Source organism: Bufo bufo, chromosome 6 (genome assembly GCF_905171765.1).
Source record: "Bufo bufo chromosome 6, aBufBuf1.1, whole genome shotgun sequence".
Classification (NCBI taxonomy): Eukaryota; Metazoa; Chordata; class Amphibia; order Anura; family Bufonidae; genus Bufo; species Bufo bufo.
In genome coordinates, this window is record NC_053394.1 from 233,812,243 (window position 1) to 233,836,072 (window position 23,830).

At 42.0% G+C, this 23,830-nt stretch overlaps 1 protein-coding gene and 1 long non-coding RNA gene across 2 annotated transcripts in view; one reads left to right on the top strand and one right to left on the bottom strand.

Moving 5' to 3' along the window:
* Window positions 1-14,963, top strand: part of C6H10orf53 (chromosome 6 C10orf53 homolog) — a 49,892-nt gene extending 34,929 nt beyond the window's left edge. Inside the window, exons 2-3 of the mRNA XM_040436436.1 lie at window positions 13,607-13,726; window positions 14,880-14,963. Of these exons, the coding sequence (XP_040292370.1) occupies window positions 13,607-13,726; window positions 14,880-14,944 (185 nt within the window). The 3' untranslated portion in view covers window positions 14,945-14,963. The remainder of the gene's footprint in view (window positions 1-13,606; window positions 13,727-14,879) is intronic.
* LOC121004274 lies at window positions 737-18,333 on the bottom strand. The gene is made up of 4 exons (XR_005779681.1): window positions 18,323-18,333; window positions 12,037-12,044; window positions 9,312-9,316; window positions 737-893 (listed from the first exon to the last, which is right to left on the bottom strand). It is a non-coding gene; the product is annotated as an uncharacterized LOC121004274 (long non-coding RNA).
* Between the last annotated feature and the right edge of the window lie 5,497 nt (window positions 18,334-23,830).

Genomic DNA, 23,830 nt, shown 5'->3' on the forward strand with positions numbered 1-23,830 from the left:
TTACATTCTGTGCCAGGACGGAACCGTTTGGCTCAGTTTTATTAGACGGACAAGCAGCGTTTTGGTGTCGGTTTTTTCCAAAGTGGAATGGAGACTGAACTGATGCGAACTGATGCAAACTGATGCATTCTGAGCGGATCCTATTCCATTTAGAATGCAAACTGATCCATTTTGGACCGCTTGTGAGAGCCCCGAACGGATCTCACAAACGGAAAGCCAAAACGTGAGTGTGAAAGTAGACTAGCCTGTCAGGTGAACATTGTAAAAAAATAAAAACTGCCAGGACAGCCATTTTTTGGTTCCCTTGATCACAAAAAGCGTAATATCAAGCAATCAGAAATCATATGTACATCATATGTACCCCAAAATATTACCAATAAAACTTTCACCTTATGCCATAGTTTCCAAAATGGGGTCACTTTTTGGGGAGTTTCTACTGTACGGGGTGCATCAGGGGGTTTTCAAATGCGACATGGCAACTTAAAATTATCCCAGTGTAATCGGCCCTCCGAAATCTATATATTGATCCTTCCATTTTGTGCCCTGCCGTGTGCCCGTACTGCAGTTTACAACCACATATGGGTGTTTCTGTAAACTGCAGAATCGGGTTAATAAATATTGAGTTTTGTTTTGCTGTTAACCTTTGCTGCCTTACACAAAAAAAATTATTAAAATAGAAAATCTGCAAAAAGACCTTTTTAAATTTCTCCCCTATTTTCCTTTAATTCTTGTGGAACACCTAAAGGGTTAACATAGTTTGTAAAATCATATTTGAATAACTTGAGCGGTGTAGTTTCTACAGTGGGTTAATTTATGGGCGGTTTCCACTATGTAAGCTCCACAAAGAAACTTCATACCTGAATTGGTCCTTTTAAAAAGCGGGTTTTTAAAATCTAAAATTGTACTCCATCTAACATCCCCAAAAAAATAAAATGATATTTAAAAAATGATGGCAAGGTAAAGTAGACATATGGGAAATGTAAAGTAATAACTATTTTATGAAATATCACTATCTTTCTTAATCGCTTCACGATCACCCATCGACTATAAACGTCCTTGGTCTGGTCGTTTATCTCTGAATGGACATTCTGGAACGTCCATTCAGAGATGGCAGCTGCACGCTAATCGTGCAGCTGCCGAGCGGGGGGCCTGCTGTCATTGACAGCAGGGCACGCCAGAGAGAAGGCAGGGACTGTTCCCAGGTGTCCCTGCCTTCTAGATCGCCGCACACACAGTGCTCAACGAGCGATGTGTATACAGATCAGAAAGCGCTATGCCGCTTCCTGCCCTGGCCCGGTGATCATGTGACGGCCAGGGCTGGGGGAGTCCAGGAGCTGTCTGGTCTTCCACAGACCTCGATCAGCCCTGCACTGAGGCTGTACAGCGTTGTATTCTGCTGTACAGCCTCTCTGGGGGTGTATTTCCCCTGTAACTTGGGCTACTATGTCAGCCCCAGTTACAGGAGTAATCAATAGTGAAAAAAAAAAAAAAGTGAATTTAAATGTCCCCCAGAGGTCTTGTATGACCTTATTGGGGACGCAAAGTGTAAAAAAAAAATAATAATTAAGAAAAGTGTTTTATAAAAAAAATATATATTGTTTTCACAGGTAAAAAAAATTAAGTAATTAAAAACAATTTTTAATAGAAATAAATAAAATACATATTTGGTATTGCGGCATCCTTGATGGCCGGCTCTATAAATATATCACATGATCGACCCCGTCCAAAACACACCATAAAAAAAAAAATGTAAACTGTGTAAAAAAAAAATTCTATTTTTGTCACCTTACATCACAAAAAGTGCAACACCAAGTGATCAAAAAGGCGTATGTCCCACAAAATGGTACCAATAAAACCGTCACCTCATCCCGCAAAGAATGAGATCCTAACTAAGACAATCGGTCAAAAAACATCATCATTTTTCAAAAATGCTATTATTGTGTAAAACTTAAATAAATAAGAAAAAGTATACATATTAGGTATTGCCACATCTGTAACGATATGCTCTATAAAAATGTCACATTACCTAACCCCTCAGGTGAACGCTGTAAAAATAAAACTATTAAAACTGTGCCAAAACAACCAATTTTTTTTGTCACCTTGCCCATAAAGTGTAATAATGAATAATCAAAAAAATCATATGTACCCAAAAATGGTACCAATAAAAATGTCAACTGTAAAACTGCAAAAAACAAGCCCCTACACAAGACGATCGGCAGAAACATTTAAAAAAAAATATGGCGTTCAGAAAATGGTGACACAAAAACATTGTTTTCTTTCAAAAATGCTTTATTATGTAAAACTGGAACCAAACAAACAAAGAAAGTATATTTGATATCATTGCATCCGTAACAACCTGCTCTATAAAAATAGCCATAATCTACCCTGTCAGAGGAATGTTGTAAAAAATAAAAACAGCCATTTTTTGGTTACCTTGCATGACAAAAAATGTAATAAAGAGAAATTAAAAATCATATGTACCCCAAAATAGTACCAATAAAACTGGCACCTTATGCCCTAGTTTCCAAAATGGGGTCACTTTTTGAGAGTTTCTACTGTAAGGGTGCATCAGGGGGGCTTCAAATGGGACATGGCATCTAAAAACCAGTTCAGCAAAATCTGCCTTCCAAAAACCATATGGCACTACTTTTCTTCTGCTCCCTGCCGTGTGCCTATACATCAGTTTACGACCACATGTGGGGTGTTTATGTAAACCGCAGAATCAGGGTAAGGCCTCATGCACACGACCGTTGTGTGCATCCGCGGCCGTTGTTCCGTTTTCTGTTTTTTTTCGCGGACCCATTGACTTTCAATGGGTCCGTGGAAAAATCGGAAAATGCACCGTTTGGCTTCCGCGTCCGTGATCCGTTTTTCCAGTCCGTGAAAAAAATATGACCTGTCCTATTTTTTACATGGACAACGGTTCACGGACCCATTCAAGTCAATGTGTCCGTGAAAAATCACGGATGCACACAAGATAGTCATCCGCGTCCGTGATCCGTGTCCGTTTTTCCTATCATTTTCAATGCAAACTTGACTTTAGTTTTTTTTTTCACTTTTCATGTCCGTGGATCCTCCAAAAATCAAGGAAGACCCACGGATGAAAAAACGGACACGGATCACGGAACTACGGAACCCGTTTTTGCGGACCGCAAAAGAAACCGGTCGTGTGCATGAGGCCTAAGGCCTCATGCACACGACCGTTGTGTGCATCCGTGTCCGTTGTTCCGTTTTCCGTGATTTTCTGCGGACCCATTGACTTTCAATGGGTCCGTTGAAAACTTGGAAAATGCACCGTTTGTCATCCGCGTCCATGATCCGTGTTTCCAGTCCGTCCAAAAAATATGACCTGTCCTATTTTTTTGACGGACAACGGTTCGCGGACCCATTAAAATCAATGGGTCTGTTAAAAAACACAGAGGCACACAAGATTGTCATCCGCGTCCGTGATCCGTGTCCGTTTTTTTCCTATCATTTTCAAGGCAAACTTGACTAAGATTTTTCACTTTTTCACTATTTCACTTTTCATGTCTGGTGATCCTCCAAAAATCAAGGTAGACACACGGAAAAAAAAACTGACACGGATCACGGAACAACGGAACCCCATTTTGCGGACCGTGAAAAAATACTGTCGTGTGCATGAGGCCTAATAAATATTAAGTTTTGTTTGGCTGTTAACCCTCAATGTGTTAAAGAAAAAAATGGATTAAAATGTAAAATCTGCCAAAAAAGTGAAATGTAGAAATGTAATCTCTATTTTCCTTTAATTCTTGTGGAACACCTAAAGGGTTAACAAAGTTTGTAAAATCTGTTTTGAGTAACTTGAGGGGTGTACTTTCTACAATGGGGGTCATTTATGGGGGGGGGTTCCATATGTAAGCCCCACAAAGTGCCTTTAGAACTGAACTGGTCCTTAAAAAAAGTCAACTTTGAAAATTGTCTTAAATTTTTTTTTTAATTGCTTCTAAAATTTTAAACCTTCTAGCGTCCTAAGATAATAAAATGACATTACCAAAATGATGCCAACATAAAGTAGACATATGGGGAATGTTAATTAACCCTTTCATGACCATGGGTCATTGATGCCCCAGTGTCCAGGTCAAATTTTACAAATCTGACATGCGTCACTTTATGTGGTAATAGCTTTAGAACACTTTTATTTATCCAAGCCATTCTGAGATTGTTTTCTCGTGACACATTCGACTTCATGATAGTCATGAATTTGAGTCAATATATTTCACCTTTATTTATGAAAAAATCCCAAATTTACCAAAAAGTTTGAAAAATTTGCAATTTTCAAAATTTCTATTTCTCTGCTTTTAAAACAGAAAGTGATTCCTCATACAACATTTATTACTTAACATTCCCCATATGCCTACTTTATGTTGGCATCATTTTGGAAATGTCATTTTATTTTTTTAGGACGTTAGAAGGCTTAGAAGTTTAGAAGCAAATCTTAAAATTTTTAAGAAAATTCCTAAAACCCACTTTTTAAGGACGAGTTCAGATGTGAAGTCACTTTGTGGGGCTTACATAGTGGATACCCCCATAAACTACCCCATTGTAGAAACTACACCCCTCAAGTTACTCAAAACTGATTTTACAAACTTTGTTAACCCTTTAGGTGTTCCACAAGAATTAAAGGAAAATGGAGAATAAATTTCTAAATTTCACTTTTTTGGCAGATTTTCCATTTTATTAAATTTTTTTCTTTAAAGGGAACCTGTCATGTGGATATTTGTTTATAATCTAACTAATTATATACAATCATTAACTACTAAAAAGTGCCTTAGATGTATTCACTTACTGGTGTGACAGATGGTTATCTCATAATATACACACAAAGATGCCGCATGCCGCATGCTAATGAGCTGATTGGAGTCCGGCGTGATGTCATTGAGTCCAGCGTATATTTAATTCAGAGCTATAGCCACTCCCCTGCCCACCTGCTGCTGGTTCCTATGGAAACAAACTGTCATTCAGTAGCAGGTGGGCGGGGAGAGTCAGGAGCTCATGAATATTCATGACTCATCATTATCAGCTGGAGCTTTTCAATACAAGATGTTGGCAGATTGACTGGGTCAATTAAAGAAAGTGACCCAACATTGTGCTAAGAGAATCAGTCACTTATTTATGTTGCCCTTAGTTAGGATACCAAAAAACTGGTGACAGGTTCCCTTTAAGGCCTCTTTCACACTTGCGTTGTCCGGATCCGGCGTGTACTCCACTTGCCGGAATTACACGCCGGATCCGGAAAAACGCAAGTGTACTGAAAGCATTTGAAGACGGAGCCGTCTTTAAAATGCTTTCAGTGTTACTATGGCAGCCAGGACGCTATTAAAGTCCTGGTTGCCATAGTAGGAGCGGGGAGCGGTATACTTACAGTCCGTGCGGCTCCCGGGGCGCTCCAGAATGACGTCAGAGCGCCCCATGCGCATGGATGACGTGTCCATGTGATCACGTGATCCATGCGCTTGGGGCGCCCTGACGTCACTCTGGAGCACCCCGGGAGCCGCACGGACGGTAAGTATGCTGCTCCCCGCTACACTTTACCATGGCTGCCAGGACTTTAGCGTCCCGGCAGCCATGGTAACCATTCAGAAAAAGCTAAACGTCGGGTCCGGCAATGCGCCGAAACAACGTTTAGCTTAAGGCCGGATCCGGATCAATGCCTTTCAATAGGCATTAATTCCGGATCCGGCCTTGCGGCAAGTCTTCAGGATTTTTGGCCGGAGCAAAAAGCGCAGCATGCTGCGGTATTTTCTCCGGCCAAAAAACGTTCCGTTCCGGAACTGAAGACATCCTGATGCATCCTGAACGGATTTCACTCCATTCAGAATGCATTAAGATAAAACTGATCAGGATTCTTCCGGCATAGAGCCCCGACGACGGAACTTTATGCCGGAAGAAAAGAACGCAGGTGTGAAAGAGCCCTAACACATTGAGGGTTAACAGCCAAACAAAACTCAATATTTATTACCCTGATTCAGCGGTTTACAGAAACACACCACATGTGGTCGTAAACTGATGTAAGGGCGCACGGCAGGGAGCAGAAGGAAAGGACTACTGCATGGTTTTTGGAAGGCAGATTTTGCTGGACTGGTTTTTAGATGCCATGTCCCATTTAAAGCCCCTCTGATGCACCCCCTACAGTAGAAACTCCCTAAGGCCTCATGCACACGACCGTTGTGTGCATCCGTGGCCGTTGTGCCGTTTTCAGTTTTTTTTCGCGGACCCATTGACTTTCAAAGGGTCCGTGGAAAAATCGCAAAATGCACCGTTTTGCAGCCGAGACCGTGATCCGTGTATCCTGTCCGTCAAAAAAATATGACCTGTCCTATTTTTTTGACGGACAACGGTTCACGGACCCATTCAAGTCAATGGGTCCGTGAAAGAACACGGATGCACACAAGATTGGCATCCGTGTCCATGATCCGTGGCCGTAGGTTAATTTCATATAGACGGATCCGAAGATCCGTCTGCATAAAAGCTTTTTCAGAGCTGAGTTTTCACTTCGTGAAAACTCAGATCCGACAGTATATTCTAACACAGAGGCGTTCCCATAGTGATGGGGACGCTTCTAGTTAGAATATACTAAAAGAACTGTGTACATGACTGCCCCCTGCTGCCTGGCAGCACCCGATCTCTTACAGGGGGCTGTGATCCGTACAATTAACCCCTCAGGTGCTGCACCTGAAGGGGTTAATTGTGCGTATCATAGCCCCCTGTAAGAGATCCGGGGCTGCCAGGCAGCAGGGGGCAGACCCCCCTCCCCAGTTTGAATATCATTGGTGGCACAGTGCGCGGCCTCCCCCGGCCCCCCCTCCCTCTATTGCATTAATAACATTGGTGGCAGTGTGTGGCCTCCCTTCTCCCCCCCCCCCCCCCCCGATCATTGGTGGCAGCAGAGTTCCGATCGGAGCCCCAGCGATTAAACTGGGACTCCGATCGGAAGTCTATGCCAGCCTCAGTTCCTCATCACATCTCCTGCCACAGTGCGCCGTGATTTGCCAGCTACACTGCCTCATCACATTAGCAGCCATAATTCCCTCTCACTATGCCAGTCTCAATGCCACCTGGCAACCACAGTGTCTCATCACATTGCAAGCCACAGTGTTTAATCACAGTGCCCGCTGACTACGCTAGCCACAGAGCACTATCATAAGTAGGGCCAGTTCACAACACTTATTCTCTCCCCCCCTTCCCCTATCATTGGTGGCAGCGGAGTTCCGATCGGAGTCCCAGTTTAACCGCTGGGGCTCCGATCGGTAACCATGGCAACCGGGACGCTACTGCAGTCCTGGTTGCCATGGTTACTTAGCAATAGTAGAAGTATCATACTTACCTGCTGGCTGCTGCGATGTCTGTGTCCGGCCAGGAGCTCCTCCTACTGGTAAGTGACAGCAATGCGCCGCACAGACCTGTCACTTACCAGTAGGAGGAGCTCCCGGCCGGACACAGACATCGCAGCAGCCAGCAGGTAAGTATGATGCTTCTACTATTGCTAAGTAACCATGGCAACCAGGACTGCAGTAGCGTCCCGGTTGCCATGGTTACCGATCGGAGCCCCAGCGGTTAAACTGGGACTCCGATCGGAACTCCGCTGCCACCAATGATGGGGGGGGGGGGGAGAGAATAAGTGGAGCATAGTCAGCGGGCACTGTGATTAAACACTGTGGCTTGCAATGTGATGAGACACTGTGGTTGCCAGGTGGCATTGAGACTGGCATAGTGAGAGGGAATTATGGCTGCTAATGTGATGAGGCAATCTGGCTAGCAAAGTCAGGGGGCACTGTGGCTGTAAATTTGATGAGGAATCATGGCTGGTATAGTCAGGGGGAATTATGGCTTCTAATGTGTTGAGGCAGTGTGGCTGGCAAATCACGGCGCACTGTGGCAGGAGATGTGATGAGGCACTGAGGCTGGCATAGACTTCCGATCGGAGTCCCAGTTTAATCGCTGGGGCTCCGATCGGAACTCTGCTGCCACCAATGATGGGGGGGGGGGGAGAAGGGAGGCCGCACACTGCCACCAATGTTATTAATGCAATAGAGGGAGGGTGGGGGGGGGGCCGCACTGGCCACCAATGAAATTTAAACTGGGGAGGGAGGGGGGTCTGCCCCCTGCTGCCTGGCAGCCCCGGATCTCTTACTGGGGGCTATGATACGCACAATTAACCCCTTCAGGTGCGGCACCTGAGGGGTTAATTGTGCTGATCACGGCCCCCTGTAAGAGATCGGGTGCTGCCAGGCAGCAGGGGGCAGTCATGTACACAGTTTGTAGTATATTCTAACTAGAAGCGTCCCCATCACCATGGGAACGCCGCTGTGTTAGAATATACTGTCGGATATGAGATTTTACTATGTAACTCATATCCGACAGTATATTCTAACATAGAGGCGTTTCCATGGTGATGGGGACGCTTCAAGTTAAAATATACCATCGGATTGGAGAAAACTCTGATCCGATGGTATAAAAGAGACTCCAGACTTTACATTGAAAGTCAATGGGGGACGGATCCGTTTGCAATTGCACCATATTGTGTCAACGTCAAACGGATCCGTCCCCATTGACTTGCATTGTAATTCAGGACGGATCCGTTTGGCTCCGCACGGCCAGGCGGACACCAAAACGACTTTTTTTTCATGTCTGTGGATCCGACAAAAATCAAGGAAGACCCACGGACGAAAAAACGGTTACTGATCACGGAAAAACGGAACCCCGTGTCGTGTGCATGAGACCTTAAAGTGAGCCTATTTTGGAAAACTGGGGGATAAGGTGCCAGATTTATTGGTACTATTTTGGGGTACATATGATTTTTAATTGCTCTATATTACGTTTTTTGTGAGGCAAGGTTTTGTTATTTTTAATATTTTACAAGATTCATCTGACAGGGTAGATCATGTGCTATTTTTATAGAGCAGGTTGTTACGGACGCAGTGATATCAAATATGTTTACTTTCTTTGTTTGTTTGTTTCAGTTTTAAATAATAAAGCATTTTTGAAAAAGAAATTATGTTTTTGTGTGTCCATTTTCTGAACGCCTTATTTTTTTATTTTTTTGCCGATCGTCTTGTGCAGAGGCTCGTTTTTTGCAGAAAGAATTTAGGTTTTTATTGGTACCATTTTTGGGTACATAGGATTTTTTGATCATTCATTATTACACTTTATTACACTTTATGACCAAAAAAATGTCTGTTTTAGAACAGTTTTTATTTATTTATTTTTACAGCGTTTATCTGAAATGTTAGGTCATGTGATAGTTTTATAGAGCAGATCGTTATGGACGTGGCAATACCTAATATGTCTACTTTTTCTTATTTATTTAAGTTTTACACAATAATAGCATTTTTGAAACCAAAAAAATGATGTTTTAGTGTCTCCATAGTCTGAGAGCCATAGCTTTTTTATTTTTTGGGCGATTGTCTTAAATAGGGTATCATTTTTTGCGGGATGAGGTGATGGTTTCATTGGTACTATTTTTGGGGGCATATGCCTTTTTGATCGCTTGGTGTTGCACTTTTTGTGATGTAAGGTGAAAAAAATTGCTTTTTGGCACTGTTTTTATTTTTTACGGTGTTCACCTGAGGTGTTAGGTCATGTGATATTTTTATCGAGCATGTTGTTACGGACGCGCTAATACCTAATATGTACACTTTTTATTTCACTTTAACACAATAATGGCCTATTTGAAATAAAAAAATGATGTTTTAGTGTCTCCATGTTCTGAGAGCTATAGTTTTTTATTTTTTGAGCGATTTTCTTATATAGGGTCTAGTTTTTTGCGGGATGAGGTGACTGTTTTGTTGGTACCATTTTGTGGGACATACGCCTTTTTGATCGCTCGGTGTTGCACTTTTTGTGGTGTAAGGTGACTAAAATGGCTTTTTTTGACACAGTTTTTATTTTTAATTTTTTATGGTGTTTATCGGACTCGTTACTGACACGGTGATACCTAATATGTGTAGTTTTTTTTTTCTTTTTTTTTATAGGAAAAGGCTATATATTTTTTTTTATTACATTTTTATTTATTTATTTATTTTTACTTTTATTATTTTCACTTTTTTTTTTTTTTTATCAAGTTCCACTTGGATCTTGAAGATCCAGTGGGGCTGATGGCTGTACTATACTTTGCAATGCTTTTGCATTGCAAAGTACAATACTATCAAATGTCCTGTAAATGGCACCACCGGGCTCTTTTGCAAAGCATCCGGTTGCCATGGCAACCATCGGGCGCTGCCATCACAGCGCGGCAGCCCCGATGGTTGAGAGAGGGAGCCCCCTCCCTCTATTAACCACATGGATGCCGCTACCACATTTCCTGATTTCAGGCTCTGATCTGCAGAATGCAGATCAGAGCCTGAAACCGGCATTTTAACACTGCCGCGATCCGATTGGTTAGTAACCAATCGGATCGATTGCCGGCAAGCGGCCACTCTGATTGGTCCCTTGCCGGCATTACTGAACTGTGTGCTGTCCGTGACAGCAGCAGGGCAGGGACAGAAGCTTTAACCGGCATTTTAACACTGCCGCGATCCGATTGGTTAGTAACTAATCGGATCGATTGCCGGCAAGGGACCACTCTGATTGGTCCCTTGCCGGCATTACTGAACTGTGTGCTGTCCGTGACAGCAGCAGGGCAGGGGCAGAAGCTTTAATTTGCAGCGCTTGGATTAAAGAACTGCCATAACGTCTATACACGTGGTAGCTGCACGGGGCATGTGCAAATATCACGTATATAGACGGATGGCAGTCGGGAAGGGGTTAATGAATATTTCATAAGGCATTACTATCTGTCTTAAAGGGCTTCTGTCACCCCCAAAACACATTTTTCATTTTTGGGCTTGTTAAAATCCTTATTGAACGACTATTCCCTATATTGGGCTCTTACCTTGGTCTGTGGCTTCGTTTCATTCGGCGTAGGCGCTCTGAGAGAAGGACGCTCGCCTCCTCAGCACTCCCTCAGTGCGCCTGCGCCAATGACGTCACCGAAAGAGAAGACGTCATCGGCGCAGGCGCACTGAGGGAGTGCTAAGGAGGCGAGCGTCCTTCTCTCAGAGCGCCTACGCCGAATGAAGACAGGCGCGGGATTTGAAATGCTGACAGGGCCAGCCGGAGGAGGAGAGCGCTCGCTGGCCCTGTGAATCAACAGGAGGAGGGGGCGTTTTTTTAAAAGGAGGAAGTGGCAGCTACCAGCAACTAGACGCCCTACTTGCTGGTAGTGAAGTCATTTGCATATTTTAAAAGATCGATTTTTTATGAAACAAAGCCACAGACCAAGGTAAGAGCCCTGTATAGGGAATAGTCGTTCAATAAGGATTTTAACAAGCCCAAAAATGAGAAATGTGTTTTGGGGGTGACAGAAGCCCTTTAAAAGTAGAGAGATTCAAATTTAGAAAACAGTGAATTTTTTCAAATTTTTGTTTAACTTTTTTTGGTTTTTTTAAATAAATAAAGGTAAAGCATATTGACTCAAATTTACCATTATCATGAAGTACTATGTGTCACAAGAAAACAATCTCTGAATGGCTTGGCTAAGTAAAAGCATTCCAAAGTTATTACCACATAAAGTGACTTGTCAAATTTCCACTATTTGCCAAGGTCCATAAGGGGTTAAGAGAGACGACGTTTAAAGGTACTGCCACATTGTGCTGTCGGGACATGGTTGCAATATGGCTATGCTGTAGAGTACCATATGACCGTATAGGCCACAGCGGGCTCCATTAACAATGCAGAATGACTAAACAGTACAGTCCTGATTAGTGCACTGGAGCCCGCTGCAGATTGTATGGCCATGCGGCACTCGATCGCAGTGTGGCCATGCTGGAACAGTGTAATGGCCATACCCTAACAAACATATTCTGCTTCTCCTATTTTGTGAATTTAGCTTCAAACTTCATCCAAAAACCTAATAAAAATCTGAACGTATACTGCCCTGTCTTAAGGTAGCTAAGTTTTCTGGAAATGTATGGAAAATTACCTTAATTAAAAGACTTGCTGAGACGCGGTCTGCACAATTTACCTCACAAGTGATACTAAAAATTCTGCAATCATAATTTCACAGTGTGAACTGACTTTGAAGAGCTAATTAAACGGTGAGGAGTGGACACATGCCAGTGTTAGAGGGATAAAGAGTAATTAGGCAAATTAGAAAGTTGTGTTTATTGTTTTTTCTTTTTTAAATGTCCTTATTATTGATGATTGACAACAGGCGTTTTCTGTTTGACTTTATGCAGTAAGTAAATGTATGCAAGAATCTTGGGCTTGTTCATCGCAGATTCTGTAAATAATGCAGACGTGCAGGACTCTTATCTGGTTGGAAACTGTATGGACCCCTCATGCTGGCACTTCAGTACTTTTTGTTGTTCTGCTCCTCTTACTGTGCAGAAAAACAGAAATGGCTAACGCTGGTGTCAATTCAAGCTGTTGTTAGATGCCAACAGGCTGCTCAATTATTTGCTGATTGTTTTTTTTATGATACACAGTAGGTGATTCTTAGAAAAATAAAAGGCATAAAGATTCTGGACCCTCGTTCTATGAGTCAAAACAGAGCAGATCAGAAAGATCTGGTTTGGATAGCCACATGTAATACTAGAGGCCATTGCAAAGGAAAGTAACACCTATCCTCTTCATTACAATGCCTAGTGTAATTACAAGTACTTGCTTCGTTTACACGACACACAGTGTAATAAAGAGGAAGCAGTGCCGGGTGTCGGACCCCCATTGATCTGATATTGATGGCCTATCTGATTGGTGGGAGTCTGACACCCGGGACCCCCGCTGATTAGCTGTCTGAAGCCTCATCACAGCATACCCAACACAGTGTACGTTGTATTGGTGGCTGTGCTTGGTATTGGAGTCCAGGCCCATTAACTTGAATGAGACCTTGCTGGACATAGGCCATGTAACTAATAAATGTGACATCATTGGCCTAGGAAGAGGTCACAGTGCTTCTAGGAGTGCCATTGCCTCTTCAAACAGCTGATTGGTGGATGTGACAGGAATTGGACCTCCAGTGATCATATATTGATGATGTATCTCAAGGATAAGTAATCAGTCTTCTACTCCTGGAAAACCCCTTTAAAGGGGTGGTCCCATCTGAGACATGTATGCATATTGACTGTGTATGCCATACATGTCTGACAGGTGGAGGCTGTATTTTTAGGATTCCCATCTATTAGGATAACACAGGAACAGATAGTACAGTATATGATTGACCTTTTAAAAGGCATGGTTTTCACACCTCCTGGGATACAGACCCTGTTTTCTGATGGTTGGGGCTATATTCAGGCCACAGGTTATGAACCCCTGAAATGTACAGTATATATACGTCCACCACTTTAATTGTAAATCTTCCTGTATAGCCAATAAAGAGATTGGGCTGGCACACTGAAAGTGACCCTTCAGACCGATGAGGCTGGTGTACTTACCGTACTTTAAAGGTCTATGTCAGAATTGCTGTATATTTCTTTTTTAAAGTTTCCTGTCTAATGATAAATCGAAAATGTAAGTCCATTTGTAAGATGATATATTCTAAATGGATGCATTCGTATCACTATGTCGAGAAGGCACTAGTTTTTATTTGTTTGTTACATCTATATTGCAGCTGTTCTGGTCTCAGATGGACACAAAGTTGTCTTGGAAGAAATACTAGATCGGGACTCCGTGGAACTGATGGTGAACGGAGAGATTGTATTTCAGTGTAACATCAAGGAACTTGACTTTGGTAAGTGTAGAAGGTTAGTTCCTGAGAAGTAATGTCTTTTTATTAGTTAAATGTTAAAGATGATTTCAGGTACAGACTAATGCACAGAAAACACGCAGTCAATGTATATACTTACATGCTTATTTTTGTACTCAAGTAGATGTTGTGATATTCCTTAGACCTCTTTCTCACAGTCGGTGTTTTGGTCAGTAATTGTGAGCCAAAACCAGGAGTAGAGGCTGCACAGAGATAAGATATCATGGAAAGATCTGCACCTGTTCTGTGGCTTAGACTTGCCCCTGGTTTCGTTCACAATCACGGGTGAAAATCACTGACTAAACACTGACAGTGTGAATAAGGTCTTCATCTATGCCACATAAAAGTCACAGTGACAGGCTGCTCATAAATAAATATAACAATATGAAAGCAATTAACTTGCATGACCACAGTATAGGCACAATTTCACCGGTTTCATTTAGAACACTAAACAACTCACCTTGGTACAAAATGCACTCATATAAAAGCAGAGAAATATAGGTGAAACGGTGCCAATATTGTTACAATGTTGCATATGCCTGTCGGTGAGAGGAACTCAGAAAGGATTACAGTAGTTGGCCGGTTTTCTATATTGATGACCCATCTTCAGGAAAGTCATCAATATCAGATCGGCGTGACCCCGACTCCCAGCACCCCCCGCCATCAGGTTCAAGAGAATGCAGCACTCTTTGTCTCCTCGCCATTGACATTGCAGCAGTGAACAGGTATAATTACACCTAATCCGTCCCATTCACTTCAGTGGGAAGGAGAAGACTGAGTGTAAGGGCAAACAGCGGGTCTGCAAAGTACGGGAACCGGCCATGTGAGCTCCTTATCACGGATGTAGACCCATTCACTTAAATGGGTCCGTAATCTGCAAGATATGAAGTGGAAGCCCACAGAAGCAGTACAGAGAACAATACACAGTGAAGAGAATGCAGCGCCCACACAGCGGCGGATCCCCGCCGATCTGATATTGATGACCTATGCTGAGGATAGGAAACTTAGGCGAGGCAGCAACAAAATTTATCAGCCACTGGATCTGGCTGCCTTGCATAATAAAGAACGAGTAATAGTCCTACAAAAATGGAAAAACATTGCTTAATGATTGATCCGTAACATTCTTTGTGTGTTGTAGGAGGTGATGGCAAGTTGGATCCACTTTGTGAAGAAGCAAGACATGCAGTGCTAAAGGCCTATTAATAAACATTGTGCATTTTGATTAATTGGTTCACTATAATTTGTATATTAAAGGGGTTCTTTTAAACTGATGACCTATCTTCTGGTTAGACCATCAGCATCTGATCGGCGGGGGTCCGACACCCGGGATCCCCGCCGATCAGCTGTCTGAGAAGGCAGTGGCGCTGGCAGTAGCGCCGCAGCCTTCTCGCTGTGTACTGCAGGCCCAGTGATGTCACGACTAGTATCACTGGCCTGGGCATGGCTAAGCTCCATTCAAGTGAATAGAGCTTAGCCGCTGCCTTCTCAAACAGCTGATCTGCAGGGGATCCCGGTCGTCGGACCCCCGCCGATCAGATGCTGATGATCTATCCAGAGAATAGATCATTAGTTTGAAAGAACTGGAGAACCCCTTTAAGTTATATGCCTGCCCATTATTGGCTTATGAGGGTGGTCACACGCAATGATTGACAGATATTCTTGAGCATGCCTGCAGAAATACCTGTCAGTCACAAATTAGGACCGTCCACTGGACTCCCAAACCCAGAGTAATCATGGATTTAAAATAATAATTATACTGAAACTTTCACCACAAAATTGAATATTAAAATGCTAGGTTCCTCCTGCTCTTCACCATGCTGCATGCAGACCAGATATTGTCCTCAATGTCTGGAAAGGTCACGCATATGGGGAACAAACAGCTGAAGATATTAAACACACACTACGTTTTACCAGTTTTAGGAGAATATTTCGGTCCAATAAAATTGAAGGGTGGATGTGTTTGATATAAATAATGGTTAAACACCTTCTTGCAGCTGCACCCGCTGTTCGGCAATACCTCCACACAAACAAGACACAACAAGATTTAGTACGCCTTTTGCTTCTGGAATCTAAGCTGTCCTGGTTCCTGGGTAAGGGCATAATTAACATCATCTCAGCAGCACAACACAATATAAAGCACATTTTCTTCAGAGTAATTTACAATTTGTCAGCCAGTAACACAAAGTATTATTAAACATATTCTTCACGTTTCTTTTTTTCAGCAGGAAAATGCAACTTTCATGCAATTTTTCATGCTGGTGATTATTTAAAGCCTCCACAAAGTAATTACCCTATAAAAACTTGTGATGTGACAAGGTTTCTACTAGCAAGCACAGGATTACAGATTACAATAATTCAAACAGCAGTACAAACTTTTCTGTCAGGCAAAACAAATACTTATTTTATAAAAAAAGGTTGAAGTGAAGCCGTGTCCACAAGTTTCTTATTTGTAAATCTTTATAGTTTGAGATTCTTAAAAAAGTGTCTACAAAATAATTTACTCGCAGCAGCTTCTTCAGAAGAAATAGTAGTATTAATGCTCTGCATTCATTTAAATGAGTGTCCATGTAATAAATTAAGGAAATGGGTCCACCAAAGTGACGGTTGCTGCTTCTTAGCGGCTCTCTGCTCCAGCTCATACAAAGCCGTCCCAAGCCTACGGGGGATATTTGTAATCCCTATTCACCAGAAAACTCGTTGCAAACCCTATGGTGGAAATGTATAATTTGCAGTGTTTTTTAGTGTCAGTGTAAAGGCTGTCTCTGGTTTGTGTTGATGTGCCAAATTTATGAAGTAGCGCATAGTAAAAATAAATTGGGCGCAAGTGCAATGTGGTTTCAACTCTGGCAGTAAAAGTACACCAGGGGGTTGCCTAGCTTGGAAATGCAACTTTTTAAAATGTTCAACATCATAAATGAGGCATAAAAGTGTTCTTGTCTGTAATCTTTACCTGCTTTTCACTCTACTTATGAAAGTGGTGAAGCTCACCAAATGTTGCAAAAATTTTCTCTACATAATAAATGCTATTTGCTGAAGTGATAAAACCCCTTTAATAAAAAAAAACCTGATCCAGGGTGCTCTGGACCTCAAACTGGGCCGAAGGTTTACAGTGATCCCAAGCACAACACAGGAGTGGGTTGTGGACAATTCTGTGAATTAACTTTTGAGTGGCCAAACTAAAGCCTTGACTTGAACCCAGTTGAATGTCTCTGGAGAGACCTGAATATGGCTGACTGCCATAACAGTCCCCATCCAGCCTGACAAAGACTGCTAGGATCTGCGGAAAATACCCAAACCCAGGTGTGCAAACCTTGTGGCATCATACCCAAGAAGACTGGAGGATCACTGCTGAAGGGGTTTCAACTAAGTACTGAGTAAAGGGTCTGATCTGAATACTTATGTCAATTCAAGATTTTAGTTTTTCCTTAATAATTTCCTTGAATAATTTACCATATATTTCGCTGGATTATTTTTTTTTTTCATTTTTTTTGTCTGATCTGGTGGCTAAGAAAAAGGCTATTCCCTTTGAGGATTCATCTCAGCTAAAAAAAACAATGGATTGTAAGGCAGACGGTCTCTTGAGAAAAACTTGGGAGACATCAGCAGCCTTAGTCTCGACTAACATTGCCGCTACCTCGGTGGCAAGGTCCATGCTTTTGTGGTTGTCCCAATTGGAAAACCATTTAAAAATGGGGACTCCCAGGGAGAATATACTGGAATCTATTCCTCTCCTAAAAATGGTGACTGTATTCGTAGCAGATTCATTGGCAGAGTCAGTCAGGTTTGTGGCAAAAAACAGAGCACTTCTGAATACGGCAAGAAGAGCCTTATGGTTAAAAACTTGGTCGGGCAACCTATCGTCTAAAAATAAATTATGCACGATTTCTTTCTCAGGGTCTTATGTTTTCGGCCCAGTATTAGATAATATCCTTGAAAAAGCCTCAGACAAGAAGAAAAGCTTTACAGAAGGAGAGCCCAAGAAAACTTTTTTTCGTAAAAAGTTCCAGCAAAAAAATCAAACGTACAAGGACAAGGGAAAATTGGGAAGATGGTCCTATCAGAAAGGAGGAAAAGGCAGTTTTTTTTTTTTACTGAACCCAACACCTCCCAGAACAAACAATGATGCCAGGCCGGTGGGAGGAAGACTAAAATTCTTTCTCCCAGTATGGTGCCAGATAACTCAAAACCCGTGGGCGCTTCAAATCATGCAAGAAGGCTACAGAATATAATTTTTGTCAGTTCCTCAACAAAAATATGTGCTGACTTGGTACGGAGAAAATACAACTCAAAGAAACCTGATAGAAGACATTACAAAATTAAAAAATCTGGGTGCGGTGATTCAGGTCCCAAAACCCCAGGAAGGGGTATTACTCAAGACTGTTTCTTGTAAGAAAACTGGATGGTTCGTTCAGAACACAAATACATTTTAAATCTCTGAACAGATCAATAAAATATTGGCGCTTCAAGATGGAGTTTATCAGATCGACCACAACTCTAATTCCTCCAGGAGCGGTAATGTGCACCCTAGATCTGAAGTATGCATATTACCATGTGCCAATCCACCCAGATCACCAGAAATACTTAAGATTTGCGATAAGGGAAGAAGGCTGAGTGAATCATTATCAATTCCAATGTCTTCCATTCGTAATATCATTGGCCCCTCGGGTATTCCCAAAATTAATAATAGAGATTGTGGCTTTTCTCAGGATGAAATGAATAAAAATCGTACCATATCTGGACGACTTTCTTCTAAACGCAAACTCAGTGCAGATGTTAATCGATCATACTCAGACTGTGATCTCTCTCCTGCAAGACCTAGGTTGGATCCTAAATTGGGAAAAATCAGACTTGACACCCGATACCAGGAAAATTTTCTTAGGAACTGTACTTGACTCGAGATTTCAAAAGAAAGTTTGTACGATCAGAGAGGCAATGAACATCCTAGGCCTGTTGACAGCTTGTATCATGACAGTGCCATGGAGCCAGTATCACACAAGATCACTTCAGAAGATGATCCTCTCTGTTTGGGATGGGAACCATAAGTCCCTAAATCAGAAAATTCCCATAAAAGAAGACGCTCGGAAGTCTTTGGAGTGCTGAAAGAACATGGACAACTTGTCAAAAGGATTTTCTGGAACTCAAGCCCCTATACTGTTGAAACAACAGATGCCAGTCATCCGGGATGGGGGGCAAAGATTGGAAATCATTGCTTCCAAGGAACTTGGGGTCAAGCCATAAAGGGGAGATCCTGAAATTACCGAGAACTCTGAGCAGTCTGGGAAACTCTGCAACAAGATCAGGATCTTCTGCTGGGCCAGCATATAAGAATTTTGTCAGACAACATGATGACGGTGGCGTTTCTTAAACACCGGGGGGGGGGGGGACAAGATACCCTCGACTTCAGAGTCTTTCCAACAGGATTTTCTCTTGGGCAGAGGGAAAAATCCTATCAATTTCAGCGGTTCACCTAAAAGGGTCAAAAAAACAATCAGCAGATTTCCTCAGCAGGCATTACCTAGACACAAGTGAGTGGTCCCTAAACAAACAGGTTTTCCGGGATTTGACAGCGAAGTTGGGATATCCCAAAATAAACCTTTTTGCCACACGGAAAAATGCTCAAACAAATTCCTTCTTCTCCCGGGATCCAGCAGACCATCTGATGCCTTGTTCCAGAGATGGAATATGAAGCTGGCTTATGCTTTTCCCCCTTCCCTCTAATTCCGGCTATTCTCATAAAGATCAGGATGGGGTCATCAAAAGTGATTTTTATAGCCCCGTTCTGGCCAAAACAAGCGTGGTTTCCTGTCCTAACCTCGTTGGACTTGGAAGATCTGATAACTCTTCCCCTGAGACCAGAACCCGAAAATAAGCAGGCTAAATTTAACAGTGTGGCTTCTGAAAGGGACTTATTAAAATTACTGGGGTTTTCGGACAATGTGATATCAACCCTTCAAAAAGGCCATAAACAAGTAACCGCTGTCATCTATAATAAAATTTGGAAGAAGATTCTGCTCATGGATAGCTTTGAGAAACGGAAATCCGCTGCTTCCAGGTTTAGGGGAAATCCTGAACTTTCTACAAGATGGCTTTGATAGGGGTTTTAGACCAAGCACCCTAAAAGTCCAGATAGCAGCCTTGAACTGGTTTCTAAACTGTTCCCTGGCAGAAAATAGATGGATAAGCAGGTTTATTAAAGCAACCACATGGATTAAGCCAACTCTAAAATCCTCAATCCCGCCTTGGGACCTGACAATAGTTCTCACTGGTTTAATAAAGGAACCCTTTGAACCTATGCAAGATAGCTCTTTAAAACATCTATTCCAAAATCGGTTTTCCTAGTGGCAATTACATCGACCCGTAGGTTAGGTGAAATTCAAGCTTTAACCACCCAAGAACCTTACCTTAAACTTTTAGAGGACAGGGTCATCCTTAGACTAGATCCAACCTCCTTACCAAAGGTATTGTCTACGGTCCATCTAAATCAGGAAATGATACTGTCTACCTTTTTAGCTTCCACTTGTTAGATGTCAGACGTTCTCTTCTTGTCTATTTAGAAGCTACCAGTGGATTTAGACGGGACTCTAATCTGTTCATACAATTTGCCAGCCGAAACAAGGGCAAGAAAACTTCAAAGACAACGTAAGCCAGGTGGATAAAATCGGCAATTAGGGACTCCTACCAGCTGCAGGGAATATCCAGTCCTCAAGATATCAGAGCCCATTCCACCAGAGCAAGTTGCAGCTTCATGGGCAGAACACACAGAAGCTTCTATTGACCAGATTTGCAAGGCGGCTACATGGTCAAATTCTCATACGTTTTGCAAACACTATAGATTAGATATTGCAGGAAACCATGACTAGAGGTTTGGACAGAAAGGTCTCCAAGCCGTAGTCCCTCCCTAGGTCTGTATATTAATCTAGTATTACTCTATGTGGTGCTGTCATGGAGGACGTCCTGGAAAGTAAGAATTAGTTTTACCGGTAATTGTATTTATTTCCAAGAGTCCCCTCCCTATTTTTCCCTTAAGATGATGATTCTACTATTATTTTGTTTAAGGGGTTACTGTAAGATATCCATTATTGGGTGATAATTTAGAAAACACTGGTGTGTGTGTGTGTGTGGGGTAGGGAGGGAACTTTTAACCCCTATCTGTTTCGTGTCCCAATAGTGGGCGGGGAGACATCCTCCATGTGGTGCTGTTATGTCGGACTCCTGGAAATACAATTACCGGTAAGACTAATTCTTACTTTTGTCAACTTACATCACAAAAAAGTGTAATAGCAAGCGATCAAAAAGTCATATGCACCCCAAAATAGTGCCAATCAAACCATCATCTAATCCCGCAAAAATGATATCCTACCTAAGACAATCACTCAAAAAAGAAAAAACTATGGCACTCAGAATATGGAGACACTAAAACCAGATTTTTTTTTTGTTTAAAAAATGCTGTTATTGTGTTAAATGTAAATAAATAAAAGTATACATATTAGGTATTGCCGCATCCGTAAGAACCTGCTGTATAAAAATATCACATGAACTAACCCCTCAGGTAAAGACAGTAAAAAGAAAAAAAAAAACTGTAAAAAAACATTTTTTGTCACCTTACATCGCAAAAAGTGTAATACGCACCCCAAAATCATACCAATCAAACCATCATCTCATCCCGCAAAAAATGAGACCCTACCTTAGACAATCACCCAAAAAATAAAAAAAACTATAGCTCTCATGGAGACACAAAATTTTTATTTTTTTCCAAAATGCTTTATTATGCAAAACTGAAACAAACCAAAAAAAGTTGATATTTGGTATTGTGGTGTCCGTAACAACCTGCTCTGTAAAAATACCACATGATCTAACCTGTCAGATGAACATTGTAAATAACAAAAAATAAAAACGGTGCCAAAACAGCTATTTTTTGTTACCTTCCTTCACAAAAAGTGTAATATAGAGCAACCAAAAATCATATGTACCCTAAAATAGTACCAACAAAACTGCCACCTTATCCCGTAGTTTCCAAAATAGGGTCTTTTTTTGGAGTTTCTACTCTAGGGGTGCATCAGGGGATCTTCAAATGTGACATGGCAGATTAAAATTATCCCAGTGAAATCTGCTTTCCGAAAACCATATGGCGTTCCTTTCCTTCTGCGCAATGCCGTGTGCACCGTACAGCAGTTTACGACCACTTATGGGGTGTTTCTGTAAACTACAGAATCAGGGCAATACATATTGAGTTTTGTTTGGCTGTTCACCATTGCTTTGTTATTGGAAAAAGTGGATTAAAATAGAAAATCTGCCAAAAAAGTGAAATTCTGAAATTTCATCTCCATTTTTCCATTAATTCTTGTGGAACACCTAAAGGGTTAAAAAAGTTTGTAAAATCAGTTTTGAATACCTTAAGGGGTGTAGTTTCTAAAATGGGGTCATTTTTGGGTGGTTTCTATAATGTAAGCCTCACAAAGTGACTTCAGACCTGAACTGGTCCTTAAAAAGTGGGTTTTTGGACATTTTCTTGATTTGCTTCTAAACTTCTAAGCCTTCTAACGTCCCCAAAAAATAAAATGGCATTCACAAAATGATACAAACATGAAGTAGACATATGGGGAAAGTAAAGTAATAACTATTTTTGGAGTTATTACTATATTATAAAAGTAGAGAATTTCTAATTTGCTAATTTTCCAAAATTTTTGGTAAATTTGGTATTTTTTTTGTAAATAAAACGAAATTTTTTTGCTCAATTTTACCACGGTCATGAAGTACAATATGTGACGAGAAAGCAATCTCAGAATAGCCTGGATAAAAAAAGTGTTTTAAAGTTCTTACCACATAAAGTGACACATGTCAGATTTGCTAAAAATGGCCTGGTCCTTAAGGTGAAAAATGGCTGGGTCCTTAAGGGGTTCAATAAAAATAAACTGTATTTTGTGTTACACAGGATGTCATATAAAATGTTGTTTGAGGGTCTGAAACAATTGAAATATACACTGCCTGTCCCAAAAAAAAAGTTGCCATAAAAAAAAAGCTTTTAGCTTTGATTACGGCACGCATTCACTGTGGCATTGTTTCGATAAGCTTCTGTAATGTCACAAGATTTATTTCCATCCAGTGTTGCATTAATTTTTCACCAAGATCTTGCATTGATGATGGTAGAGTATGACTGCTGCGCAAAGCCTTCTCCAGCACATCCCAACGATTCTCAATGGGGTTAAAGGGATTCTGTCATGAGATTTGAGCCCTATAAGCTAAACATATGGCCAGGTCCGTACTAATAACATGAATCCTAAACTGCCCTTATTAAACCTGCTTGTGGCTCTTAGCCCAAAAAACTGGTTTTTATAAGCTGTCACTCACCTACCTAAGGTGCCCAAGGGGTTTTACGTTAACCCAGGGTGCCTGCCCGCACCCCTCGCCGTCTGGTGCCCAGTGCCGCCTTCCTCACCTCAGCCCCGCCTCCGCAATCCTCCCGTCCCTCTGCTAGATCCAGCGCCTGCGCACTAGGCTCAGCCTGATGCGCCGCGGACTCCTGGCAGCGGCTTCGTTGAGCGAAGTGCGCATGCGCCGCCTGATGCGCATGCGCACTTCGATCAACGAAGCCGCTGCCAGGAGTCCGCGGTGCATCAGGCTGAGCCTAGTGCGCAGGCGCCGGATCTAGCAGAGGGACGGGAGGATTGCGGAGGCGGGGCTGAGGTGAGGAAGGGCGGCACTGGGCACCAGACGGCGAGGGGTGCGGGCAGGCACCCTGGGTTAACGTAAAACCCCTTGGGCACCTTAGGTAGGTGAGTGACAGCTTATAAAAACCAGTTTTTTGGGCTAATAGAGCCACAAGCAGGTTTAATAAGGGCAGTTTAGGATTCATGTTATTAGTACGGACCTGGCCATATGTTTAGCTTATAGGGCTCAAATCTCATGACAGAATCCCTTTAAGGTCTGGACTCTGTGATGATCAATCCATGTGTGAAAATGATGTCTCATGCTCCCTTAACCATTGTTTCACAATTTGAGCCTGATGAATCCTGGCATTGTCATCTTGGAATATGCCCGTGCCATTAGGGAAGAAAAAATCCATTGATGGAATAACCTGGTAATTCAGTG